The sequence below is a fragment of the Cygnus atratus genome, chromosome 6 (assembly GCF_013377495.2).
Source record: "Cygnus atratus isolate AKBS03 ecotype Queensland, Australia chromosome 6, CAtr_DNAZoo_HiC_assembly, whole genome shotgun sequence".
Classification (NCBI taxonomy): domain Eukaryota; kingdom Metazoa; phylum Chordata; class Aves; order Anseriformes; family Anatidae; genus Cygnus; species Cygnus atratus.
In genome coordinates, this window is record NC_066367.1 from 16,430,818 (window position 1) to 16,444,876 (window position 14,059).

General features: G+C 39.3%; 1 protein-coding gene across 1 annotated transcript in view; it reads left to right on the forward strand.

Annotated features, from left to right (window-relative positions):
- Window positions 1–8,641, forward strand: part of TTN (titin) — a 239,629-nt gene extending 230,988 nt beyond the window's left edge. The window contains 5 exon segments of the mRNA XM_035572644.1: window positions 81–674; window positions 797–6,747; window positions 6,833–6,986; window positions 7,917–8,210; window positions 8,343–8,641. Coding sequence (XP_035428537.1) covers window positions 81–674; window positions 797–6,747; window positions 6,833–6,986; window positions 7,917–8,210; window positions 8,343–8,641 — 7,292 coding nt within the window.
- The last annotated feature ends 5,418 nt before the right edge of the window (window positions 8,642–14,059 follow it).

Below are 14,059 nucleotides of genomic sequence, written 5' to 3' on the forward strand. Positions count from 1 at the left end.
ACCAAAATATCCAGTTGTGTATGTCCCTATAATTACTAAGGCAAGGTCACTTAATCTTTGAATTATTTTATTCTTTATAGAAAAACCAGGACAACCTGGTCAGCCAGTAGCAAGTGCTGTCACAAAGGATTCTTGTGTTGTCTCATGGAAGCCACCTGCAAGTGATGGAGGGGCAAAGATTAGAACTTACTATCTCGAGAAGCGTGAGAAAAAACAAAACAAGTGGATTTCTGTCACAACAGATGAAATTCGTGAAACTGTCTATTCTGTGAAAGATCTTATTGAAGGTCTTGAGTATGAGTTCCGTGTAAAATGTGAAAATCTAGGTGGTGAGAGCGAGTGGAGTGAGGTATCACAACCAGTCATTCCAAAATCTGATGTACCGATTCAAGCACCACATTTCAAAGAAGAACTAAGAAATCTGAATGTGAAATTTCAAGCTAATGCCACCTTTGTCTGCAAAGTCACTGGTCATCCTAAACCAATTGTCAAGTGGTACAGGCAGGGCAAGGAAATCATGCCAGATGGTGAAAAGATCAAAATACAGGAATTCAAGGGTGGATATCATCAGCTGGTCATAACAAATGTAACGGATGATGATGCCACAGTATATCAAGTTAGAGCTACCAACCAAGGAGGATCTGTGTCTGGCACTGCCTCTTTAGATGTTGAAGGTAATGAAGGATCTTAATTCCCAAGATAAATTATTTTTTAAGTTTTGAATATTTAAATTATTGGTGCTCTTTTCAGGTGTTTTTGCTCAAGTGTTGTTTTTTCCTTCCTCTTTCCTTTCCAGTTCCTGCAAAGATTCACTTGCCCAAGAACCTGGAAGGCATGGGAGCTGTTCATGCCCTCCGAGGAGAAGTAGTGAGCATCAAGATTCCGTTCAGTGGCAAGCCGCACCCCGTGATCACATGGCAGAAGGGACAAGATCTCATTGACACTAATGGACATTACCAAGTCATTGTTACACGATCATTCACATCTCTTGTTTTCCCAAACGGTGTTGACAGAAAAGATGCAGGGTTTTACATTGTTTGTGCCAAAAACAGATTTGGAATTGATCAAAAAACAGTTGAATTAGATGTGGCTGATGTGCCTGACCCACCAAGAGGTCTAAAGGTAACTGACATTTCAAGGGATTCAGTTAACTTAATCTGGAATGAACCAGCTACAGATGGAGGAAGCAGAATCATAAACTACATTATTGAGAAACGTGCTACAACAGCAGAGAGATGGATTCGTGTTGCACAAGCTCGTGATACACGATACACAGTGGTGAACCTGTTTGGCAAGACCACTTACCAGTTCCGTGTAATTGCAGAAAACAAGTTTGGCCAAAGCCAGCCCTCTGAACCTACTGAGCCAATTATAACAAAGGAAGATAAGACCAGAATAATGAACTATGATGAAGAAGTTGATGAGACCAGAGAAGTTACCACAGTTAAAGCGGCTCACTATTCTACAAAGGAACTCTATGACAAGTACATGATTGCAGAAGAGCTTGGACGTGGGCAGTTTGGCATTTCACACCGCTGTGTTGAGGCAGTTTCAAAAAAGACTTACCTGGCTAAGTTTGTCAAAGTAAAAGGTGCTGACCAGGTTTTGGTAAAGAAGGAAATTTCCATTCTAAACATTGCTAGGCACCGAAATATCCTATATCTTCATGAATCATTTGAGAGCCTGGAGGAATTGGTCATGATCTTTGAATTTATTTCTGGAGTTGACATCTTTGAAAGAATCAGCGCTGCTTCATTTGAACTGAATGAAAGAGAAATAGTGAGTTATGTACGGCAGGTCTGTGATGCACTAGAATTTTTACATCGCCACAGCATTGGACATTTTGATATCAGACCAGACAATATTATTTACTTCACAAGAAGAAGCTCAGTAGTTAAAATTGTTGAATTTGGTCAAGCCAGACAATTGAAGCCTGGAGACAGCTTTAGACTTCAGTTCACTTCTCCTGAATATTATGCACCTGAAGTGCATCATCATGATTTGGTCAGCACAGCGACTGACATGTGGTCAGTTGGTGCTCTAACGTATATACTTCTCAGTGGCATTAATCCTTTCATTGCTGAAACAAACCAACAAGTTATTGAAAATATTCTAAATGCTGAATACAGCTTTGATGATGAAGCATTCAAAGATATAAGCATTGAGGCCATGGACTTCATTGATCGCCTACTAGTAAAGGAAAGAAAAGCTCGGATGACAGCTACTGAAGCACTTAACCACGTGTGGCTAAAACAGCAAATAGAAAAGACCAGCACTAAAGCCATCAAGACCTTAAGACACAGGCGTTACTACCAAACTCTAGTAAAGAAGGAGTGGAACACAGTTGTGTCAGTAGCCCGCATTTCCTGTGGAGGTGCAATTAGATCTCAGAAAGGTGTAACAGTGGCTAAAGTTAAAGTTGCACCAATAGACATTGGTCCTATTGCTGGGCAGATAAACCATACTGTTACAGAAGAAGGAGGGCATGCCAAATATGTATGTAGGATTGAAAACTATGATCAGTCCACACAAGTCACCTGGTACTTTGGTATGAGGCAATTAGAAAGCAATGAGAAATATGAAATCAAATACGAAGAAGGTGTGGCAACCATGTATGTCAAAGATGTTTCTAAATCAGATGATGGGACCTACAGATGCAAGGTTGTAAATGACTATGGTGAAGACAGCTCTTATGCAGAACTTTTTGTTAAAGGTGTGAGAGAAATTTCTGAGCACTACAGATGTAGAACTATTAGGAAAGTGAAACGCCGGGTTGATACAATGAGACTACTAGAGCGTCCACCAGAATTTACTCTGCCTTTGTATAATCGCACTGCATACATTGGAGAAAATGTCAGGTTTGGTGTAACTATAACAGTCCACCCAGAACCTCGTGTAACATGGTTCAAATCAGGCCAGAAAATCAAACCTGGTGATGATGATAAGAAGTATACTTTTGAATCAGACAAGGGTCTTTACCAACTTGTTATCAATAAAGTCACTGAAGAGGATGATGCTGAATATAGTATTGTGGCACGCAATAAATATGGGGAAGACAGCTGCAAAGCTAAGCTGACTGTGATTCCACATCCACCTCCAGCAGATGCTACACTAAGGCCAATGTTTAAAAGACTGCTGGCAAATGCTGAATGTCAAGAAGGCCAAAATGTCAGTTTTGAGATCAGGGTATCTGGTGTACCAAAACCAACACTGACGTGGGAGAAAGATGGTCAACCTCTGTCCTTTGGCCCTAACTTTGATATAATTCATGAAGGTTTAGATTACTATGCTTTGCATATCAGAGATACTTTACCAGAAGACAGCGGTTATTACAGAGTTACTGCTACAAACAGTGCTGGATCTACAAGCTGTCAGGCTTATCTAAAAGTTGAACGCTTGAAATACGTCAAACGTGAGTACAAGACTGAAGAAGAGCGGGAGAAGCATGTTCAGAGGCAAATTGACAAAACCTTAAGAATGGCAGAAATCCTTTCTGGGGTTGAACCTGTTCCATTGACACAAACGGCACAAGAGGCTCTCAGAGAAGCTGCTATCTTATACAAACCAGCTGTCAGCACTAAGACTGTCAAAGGTGAATATGAAATTAAGAAAAAAGAGAAGAAGGAAGAAAGAAGACTTCGTATGCCATACGAGGTCCCAGAACCTCGCAAACATGTGCGCACTACTATTGAAGAAGATCAGAACATTAAACACTTTGTGCCTCTGTCAGATATGAAGTGGTACAAGAGGCTGCGAGACCAGTATGAAATGCCAGGAAAACTTGAGAGAACTGTTCAGAAACGCCAGAAACGCATACGTCTTTCCAGGTGGGAGCAGTTCTACGTGATGCCACTGCCACGCATTTCTGATCAGTATAAACCTAAATGGCGCATACCAAAGCTAACACAAGATGATCTTGAAACTGTGAGACCAGCACGCAGGCGTACCCCATCTCCAGATTATGAATTTTACTATAGACCAAGGAGGCGATCACTTGGTGACTTGTCTGATGAAGAATTACTCCTGCCTATTGATGACTATTTAGCCATGAAGAGAACTGAAGAGGAAAGACTGCGCCTTGAAGAAGAGCTTGAGTTAGGCTTTTCTGCTTCCCCACCAAGTAGGAGCCCCCCACGCTTTGAATTGTCTGCACTTCGGTATTCTACTGCGGGAGCACAGGTCAGTTCAGAGGAAGAAAGAAAAAGAGAGATGAGGTATTCAAGCTACCACATTCCAATTAAAGCTGAAACCAGTGCAAGCTATGCAGAGCTTCGTCAGCGGCATGACAGGGCTGCCTACAGACCACCAAAACAAAAACAAAGAATAATGGATGAAAGAGAGGATGAAGAATTGCTCCGTCCAGTTGGCACTGCTCAACGGCTCTCTGAGTACAAGAGTGAGCTGGAATATATGGCAGAAGAGGAAAAGAGTAGACTTAGGAGAAGGAGGGAAAGAGAAATAACTGAGATCACATCAGAAGAAGAAGAAGAAATAGAAATGGTGCAACATGTCCACAGGGAATTTTCACCTCCCTCTAGATTACTAAGAAGAAGAAGATCTCTCTCTCCAACTTACATTGAGTTGATGCGCCCTGTATCTGAATTAATTAGACCCCGCTCACGGCCTCCTGAAGAAAGTGAGAGAAGATCCCCAACACCAGAGAGAACTCGACCTCGCTCACCTAGCCCAGTTTCTAGTGAAAGATCACTCTCTCGGTTTGAGAGGATGGCAAGATTTGATATATTTTCTCGATATGAGTCCATGAAATCTGCTTTGAAAACTCAGAAAACTATGGAAAGGAAATATGAAGTTCTAACTCAACAGCCTTTCACACTTGACCATGCTCCCCGCATCACCCTGAGAATGCGCTCACATCGGGTGCCGTGTGGCCATAATACCCGGTTCATTCTGAATGTCCAGTCAAAACCAACTGCTGAAGTGAAGTGGTACCACAATGGTATCGAGCTGCAAGAGAGCAGCAAGATACATTTCACTAATACCAGTGGGGTATTAACTCTGGAGATTCTTGACTGCCATATTGACGATAGTGGAACATACCGGGCTGTATGCACAAACTACAAAGGAGAATGTTCTGATTATGCAACATTAGATGTTACTGGAGGAGACTACACTACATACTCTTCCCAGCGGAGAGATGAAGAAGTACCAAGATCAATTTTACCTGACCTGACAAAAACAGAGGCATATGCAGTCTCCTCATTCAAGAAAGCATCTGCTACAGAAGCAAGTTCTTCAGTAAGAGAGGTCAAATCAGAGATATCAGCAACAAGAGAATCGCTTTTATCATATGAACACTATGCTTCTTCTGAAGAAAAAATCACTGCAGCAGAAGAAAAATCATTGGAAGAAAGGACTGTACACAAAGCATTTAAAAGCACTCTGCCAGCAACAATCCTTACAAAACCACGATCGATCACGGTTTCTGAAGGGGAGACTGCAAGATTTTCCTGTGACGTTGATGGTGAACCAGCACCAACAATAACATGGTTCCGTGCAGGTCAACCTATTGTTTCTTCAAGGCGCTTCCAAGTAACACGCACACAGTACAAGTCTACTTTTGAAATTTCCTTGGTCCAGATGTCAGATGAAGGGAGTTATACTGTTGTGGTGGAAAACTCAGAAGGAAGACAGGAAGCACACTTTACTTTGACCGTTCAAAGAGCAAAAGTTCCTGAAAAAACAATTACATCACCTCCAAGAATCAAATCTCCTGAGCCCCGTGTAAAGTCTCCAGAACCAGTTAAGTCTCCAAAACGAGTGAAATCTCCCGAAACCATCAGTAGCCCCCCAAAAGCAAAGTCACCACCTGCAGACAAAACAGTACCAACAGAGAAAGTACAATTACCAACTGCTTCTCCTCCAAAGATAAAACAGCAGCTGAAAGCAGAAACTCTTGGAGATAAGGTAAAGTTATCCTGTGCAGTTGAAAGCAGTGTTTTAAGTGTCAGAGAAGTGGCTTGGTATAAGGATGGCAAAAAACTGAAAGAAGACCATCATTTCAAGTTTCATTATGCAGCAGATGGCACCTATGAGCTCAAAATTCATGACCTCATGGAATCTGATAAAGGAGAATACACCTGTGAAATTACTGGGGAAGGAGGCATTTCAAAAACTAACTTCCAGTTTACTGGACAAGTATTTAAAAATATCCATTCCCAGATAAGAGGGGTATCATCTGAAACTCGTAAATCAGTTCAGAAAGAAGATGAAGTACTTACAGTTTCTACCCAGAAGAAATCATCAGTGGCAACTGAAGAAAAAGCAGCAGTTCAGGAAGTCATTAAAAAGTCAATTGTTACTGAAGATGTCAAACAATTGAAAGCAGAAGTTAGAGCTTCTTCAACTCAAATGACAGTGTCTGAAGGACAAAAAGTGACTTTGAAAGCCAGCATTCCTGGTGCCTCTGAAGTAAAATGGGTGCTGAATGGAATGGAGCTAAGAAATTCAGATGATTACAGATACGGTGTTTCTGGAAGTGATCAGACACTAACTATCAAGAAGGCTAGCAATAAAGATGAAGGTATACTCACCTGTGAAGGTAAAACTGACGAGGGCATTATTAAATGCCAGTATGTTCTTACCTTTTCTAAAGAGCGCTCAAATGAACCAGCATTTATCATGCAACCTAAGTCTCAAAATGTCAATGAAGGACAAGATGTATTGTTCACCTGTGAAGTTTCTGGGGATCCTTCTCCTGAAATTGAGTGGTTTAAGAATAATCAACCTGTAAGTATTTGCTTAAGGTATTTACTTGAAAATTTAGAATTCTTCATAAATCCGATCTTAATGAAACATTTTTTTCCCTCCTCAGATTGCTGTTTCATCACACATCAGCGTAACTCGCTCTAAAAACATATATACTCTTCAGATTCAAAATGCTGCAGTAAGTGACACTGGAAAATACACAGTCAAAGCTAAAAATTACCATGGGCAGTGCTCTGCTACAGCATCTTTGACTGTACTCCGTAAGTTTGTTCTCTGGGTCTTGTGTTCAGACTAATCAGGACTTTTTGCTGTGGTGCATCTACTAAAAAGATTTTTGATAAATAAAACTCCGGTAAAGTTGATACAGGTAGTTTAACAAGTTTCTATTTATTTTATATATTTATATATCTGCAAAACTAAAACAGCATTAGAAATCTTCCCACAGAGGAGCACACAGATGCTCCGTTACATCCATAGATGAGTGTTAACAGAAAGCTGTGAACATTCCTTCTAGGATGACCCTGTTACTAAGACCTTGGTCTGGCAAGTACTCTTTTCTCAATTGCTAACCAGAATCTGTTTTGATAAAGTAATTCTGCATTTAAAAACTGTTACGGTAACTTATCCATAACTGAACCAGGTTTAGGATTTTACTGGCTGTACAAGGACATCTCTGTTCCTAGCACCAACAGGTTACTATAGTTTGTTTGGATGAATGTGCTTGTGCTTAAAGGAAAGCTGCAGTGACCGATCTCTTCTGCTTTCTTTGATAGTTACAGAACAGTGCAGTGAAGTATAGAACTCACAATACCATACCTGTAAGAACTTGAAAATGTTTCACAACTTCTACAAATATGAACTGAACACACAATTTCTCAATGTCAAATTCTACTAATGGCTTTAATAGGAAATGCTGTGTGATGACCTATTTCTTCTTAAGTATGTTTTTCCTTCAAGCTCATATATACTAGTAACAGTTCTGCTTCCTACTTGTTTCATTTACAAATTAGCATTTGTAACTTGGACATCTTGAATCAAATGATTGTAAAGAATTTTATTCTCCACTGCAGTTTTCCATTGAAAGCAAACAATGCGCTCTTCATTTCTGTGAAATTAACCGTATAGACTGCATGACTTCTTTAGTTAATGTGATGTTATTGGTTTTTCTTCTATGTTTGCGATGCTCCCAGCTCTAATTGAAGAACCTCCAAAAGAGGTAGTATTGAAGACAAGTGGCGACGCAAGCATGCACGACAGTTTTTCTTCTCAGTCCTTTCAAATGGCTTCTTCTAAACAAGAGGCTTCATTCAGCAGTTTCAGCAGTAGCAGCATGACTGAAATGAAATTTGCGAGCATGTCTGCCAAAAGCATGTCCTCCATGAAAGAATCCTTTGTAGAGATGAGCTCCAGCAGTATTATGGGGAAATCTAGTGTGGCTCAACTGGAAAGTTCAACTAGTAAGATGCTTAAATCAGGTCTGAGAGGTGAGCAATACAATTATTGGTAGAGTTAGTGCTTTGAATATCCTGAAGTAGTCCCTAGAGTAAACCTGCTGCATGTCAAAAGGGCTTAGTGGAAACAGACTAACTTGATATTTCTTCTCCTGTTTTGTAAAGGAATACCACCCAAAATTGAAGCTCTCCCATCTGATATCAGTATTGATGAAGGAAAAGTTCTCACAGTATCTTGTGCCTTTTCGGGTGAACCTGCTCCTGAAATAACATGGTACTGCAGAGGAAGAAAAATTACCAGTCAGGACCAGCAAGGCAGATTCCACATTGAAACCAGCGAAGATCTAACCACCTTGATCATCATGGACGTCCAGAAGAACGACGGTGGACTTTATACCCTGAATTTAGGAAATGAATTTGGTACTGATTCTGCCACTGTGAATATTAATATTCGATCAATTTAGAGAGCTTGATCTGTATTATTTACACTTGTCTTTTTACAAGTGATTAATATATGGACTGAAATATCTGATCTGTAAATAATTAAAAAAAAAATATTTTTGTACCTACCTGAATGAGACAAAGTCCAGAGATATACATTATGACTTATAGTCATTATTGACCTAAGAATTTTAAACACTTTTTTCACTGACATGTACATACTGTATATAGCCGAAGTTAACGGTTATGAAGTTTTGTACCATTTATTTTATGACATTTTGAAATGTAACTTTTGGAATTAACAGTTGGTAGGAGAAAGTTTCCTAGCAAACGACTACCCTGCTCAACATTTAACTAATTTTTGTGCCTCAACTCATTGTTGATGTCTAAGAATGCCTCAACAGGTAGAGAGGCTCCCTGTTGAAGATTACCTACACCTAAGAGATGATACTGTGCATTGTATTTCTTACGTGCACAAATATTTATGTTGAATCAGAAATGTAAGGCATTAGTGATGTTTGCAGTTACCCTCCTGTAAGCATTGCTTTAATGTTTTACGTTTTATCTGATTATGTCATACTTTCCATGCCTGACTGACAATTTTTGGACAAAGTGCAAGCGGCCAACACTTTGTTCACCCACCGTTTGGGTACTGTTTCTGACACACTGACTGCCTGAATAGCTTTAAAAAGTAACATCACCTGGCCATCCCCTTAATCAACAAAGCTATTGAGGTACTCAAGTGCAGCAGCAGTACCAACTCTGGGAGGTTCATAGGGTGCAGTGATTGAGTTTGTGTGGTAGTATTAGATACCTAGTAGTCACTTTCAGGCAACTAAGCAGTGAACCACAGTTTGAAAACAAACTGTTGTTACAACATCAAATACCGCCCTGCACTTCAATTTGCTTTAGTTCTCCTAATGTAGTAATAAATCTTGTTAGCTGTTGAGCCTCCTTGAGATAGAATTGTTAATTTGAAATAAAGCATGCTCTCTGCACCTTAAAATGTGTGATTCCTTGTTATTTATTTATTGTGCTTTGCTTTTATAGTTCATCTACTATACTACAGAAAGAGAGTTGCTGAAAGAAAAGTCTGGGTAGAGCTGTGATTCCCCACTGTAAGCTGGGTAACTGTTGAAAATTTAGCCATCTACCAGAAACATCCTGGCCATCAGACTATAGAGGACTAACAACAAAAAGTAAAAAATTTTTCATAGGTTCTTCACTGACTAAGGATAAATTCTAGCACATGCCTAAGCATTATGCTGTTTTTATTATGTCTCTGTTGAGTGAATTTCCAGGCCTTCCACTACGCCCTATATGGAAACATTAGTAATCTCTTTTCTTAACAGCCGGTCTCTGCTGGAAGCAGTTTAAAAACTGCCTCCAGGAAACCCAGCTATTGGCTCCTCTTTTTGGCAGCTGCAGCTAGTGTAGACTAGTTGACCATTGACTAATTGCTTGGTCCTAAAAGTTCTCACCTGCTGCAGGTCATTAAGGGCCCATACCCCATCAGCTCTTCACCCTTCAAGTCAGCTGACACACCTACGGGGAGCAAAGCTTTTACATTCTGGGGCAGGGGGAGAAAATCACAAATCCCATACAGGCAGGTCACAGTTTTGGTTATGGGAAAAGAGTATCAAGTTCAAAAGAGCAATTCTGTTTCTAGAATTCACTCTGATCAGTAGAAAGAGCTTAAGAGCAAAAACTCAGAGCAATGCAACACTGCTTCAGAGCCTGTAGAAGTCTCATAAGTGGTGCTGGGGAGTTATTTGGCAACACCACGTATTATGACTCCCAGCATACTACTGCTAAAAAGAAAGATCCCAAGTTTGCCAAAAGCAGTAAACACAGGTAGTATGTTTAAAAGCTTATCCTAAAAAGATGCATTAGAGAAACAGACTGATTCTTTTTTCTTTCCTATAAGCCTATATACTATCAACCACTAGCTATCCAAATGATACATTTTTTTATGTATTGTGTAACAGACAACAAATAACAAAAAACCTTAATTACTTCAGCAAGTACCTATGTAGGGCAGTTTTAAACTTAGATGAGACAAACCCTGCGTTGGGACCAAAGTAGCAAGCTGTTACTAAAGCCACCACCTCTCCTCCCTGATCCTTGCTACTCTACACTCTTACCAGGCACGGCAGTTCCACCCCTGGGGCTGGGAGGGGGGGCCCGCACTCACCTGACATTTATCTTCCTTGTTGTTAACACATTTCTAATGGCCACCACAGACAAGCTAGTAGGGATATAAAACAATTCTGAAGAAAATTTTATAGTAATAGAATTTGATAGGGCAATTTAAACAAAGCTGCTTGTATTTAATAATTTTAAGGTACTTAAAAAATAAATAAATAAAATCACTATTTGAAGCTACAGCTTGAGTGTAAATGCCCTCAAAAATCATCTGCTGCAGCACTCATACCACTGTAAACCTACCAAGAGCATGAGAACATGTTTTAGCTGAAGTATGAAACATTCCTAGATATGTTGTCATAGCTGGGGACTTATACTGTGCAGTGTACACAGAGGCTTAACACCCTCAAGCCCCATGCTAATCAGCCTACCTAGGTTACCAGAAACACAAGATCTAGCACCATTCACCATCTGGGAAAACAGACCTTGCTTCTCAACAGGGTATCTTAGCTTAGTGCTATACAGCACTAACAAAGCTGAAATCATCCATGGTGCAAGCTCAGCATCACACGGATAGTGTTAAAGTCACAAAGCCAGAGCCAAAGTGAGCTGCTCTCCGGCTAATAAATGGAGATGAAACAAGGTCTAAAGTCAAAATACAGATTTCGGAAGCTAAGTTTTGGGTCAGGACAAGATCCAGACATTTTCAAGTGATGGAACCATTTAGAAGCAATGAAGATGACAAAGGATTGTGAGAGTGTGCAGTACTTTTTCCTTACAGGCAAAAGTAAAAATGAACAACAAAGTAAGGTTTTAAAAAGGCCATTAATTTTAGTCGTTAAAGCATTCAAAGGGGGAAAAAAAAAAAAAAAAAAGCTCAAGAAACCATTTCATTCTAATTCCATTACAGGTATTAAAAAATAATTTTCAAGACAACACACAAAGATACACAGGTACAGCCAGCCAACCTTGTTTCAGCAACTTGTATGCACATATATTTGACAATATTACCACTAAAAATGGACTAGCCAGTAGTCTCAGCAGAAAGTAATAGTCACCAAAAAAAAAAAATCTGCAGACTTAAGCATGGATTCTATTCCGCAAATGCTATTGAAAATTCAGTCTTCAATGTCCTCTACTGAATCTAGACACATTTCCATGATCAAGTGGAAAACATTCTGGTGTGGCAGGATAAGCAAGTTTGTTCTGTCTGTAATGATGCCTCAACTCTGCATGGTACTTAAACAAGCACACCTAACTTTAAGCTGATGAGTCACTCCCGCGCCTAAAAATAGAATTTAAAGCACTTACAGGATTTGCTGAAGTACAATTTTAATAGATAATTCTACATGCCAACCTGCTGAGCCATTGTTTTTTACAGGACTACTAAATGAATGCTAATGTAGAGGTGACATTGATAAAGTCACAACATAAAGCTTCAGTCTTCTTCAGTTTCATAGAAGACATCCCAAAACAATTCTCAGATTACAATTCTCAGACAACAGATTAAGCAGTCTCTGAATAAAAATAAATACATAAAATGAAGCACGAACATTTGAAATTATTTGCCTACTCTATTCAGGTAGAATACTGGGATATTTTTACTTTACAGGCTGACACTTGCTCTGTTTAAAAACAAAACCAATTGCACTACAGGACCAAGTTCACAAAAATATACTAGTATATGCTAGCACTGATGTCTGAAGACATTTAGACAAAGAATGACATGTCACAGTGATAGTGCATAGAAAAATGAGTCAGATCCATGTAAGGTAACAGCACCCTGCTTCTGCAACTGTTATCTAAACTTTGCAGAAAATGTCTGGGCAGCCAAGAAGGTGAAGATAGATACAGAAATAGCCAAAGCAACATTTAGCTCAAGAGAATATGGAAGAAATGATGTGACATTCTTAAATCCTGACCCTCCCACCCTCCCTTTGAACTGAGAATTACCTTTGACATCCTTAATCAACACCCTTGGAGCCATGTGTTTACCCTTTTCTTTAAACATAATGCATTTAATTTGCTTGTTTTTTAAACAGAGCCATAAAATACAGTTGTGCTCTTACCTTTAGCTCTCTCTCCCATATGAGTACTAGTTAAGAACGGTCAGGATATGGCTACGAACGTACTACGGTGTCCTACCCTGAAGAAAAAGAAGGTACCAGACAGCAATGCAGGGAAATGGTGTGACTACTTTCTTATGGCATTCACTCGCCAAACAATATTCTGAATTGCTCATGCAGGCTTAACAAATACTAAAATGCCAACTGAAGCAATTAAATTCCTAAATGGCACCTTCAAATCAGTATTGTACACAGTGGGAACAAAAATTGTAATACATTTCTTTTAGCATGTTATAAAGTGGAGCCCAGTACGCTCACTTTCTAGTAAACTTGGTCATGCTTGTGTTATTAGACATCCTCTACAAAATAATGAAGAATGGGTCGCTCTGCTCTATGGGTAGAGGAATGCTTAGTTTCTGAATCTCTTATCATTTCATTGCTTAAACTAGCTGCTAAGCTGCTGAGTCCTTCTGAGACAGTGACAATTCTAAGGGTGTTACAATCATCTGATGAGCTTTACAAGTGAAATAATAATCTGTATGATCCTTTGGTCTTCAGTGTTAAGCAGCAGATATTTTCAGGATAGCAGCTGTGGCTTTGGTCACTCAATTTCTACACGACACCCCCTCCCCTTTAATCAGTAACATTCTCTTCTAGAGGTTGATCTGAAATGCTTAGGTTCAGCCCTGGAAGTAGTCAGCAAAGAATGACAGGTATGTTTTACATTAACTCTTTTAAAGCTGAATAATGAGGATCACCTGAAAAAACAGATTTCAGACAAAGAAGTTTCCTCCATTCGTGTATTATACCTCTGTAAAAAGTTGCTAGTGTAAGTGTAACATCAGCAGTAACAACAGCTACAATACCTATACTGATTGTGGTGTAATGAGCAAAATTTAAGTTCACAGTTTGTGAAATTAACTGTAACACAAATAGTTATGTCATTTTTAAAATAAATTAAATACAAAAATTGTATGCATTGCAATGTATGTATGTATGTTTTGGGATATAGCAATGCCTGTATTCCAAAAACTGACCTCCACTCGGGGCGGGGGAGGAGGGAAATCAAGCTGACACTATAAGCTAATTTACTCACTATACTTCCATACGACGAGTGAAAAGAAATACAAACATTAATTTTCAGAGTTTTAGACTCTGAACATTGTAATGTAAGTATTCATGAATTTCCAAATTATTCTGAGTGCTTGATCATTAATTCTTTATAGAATA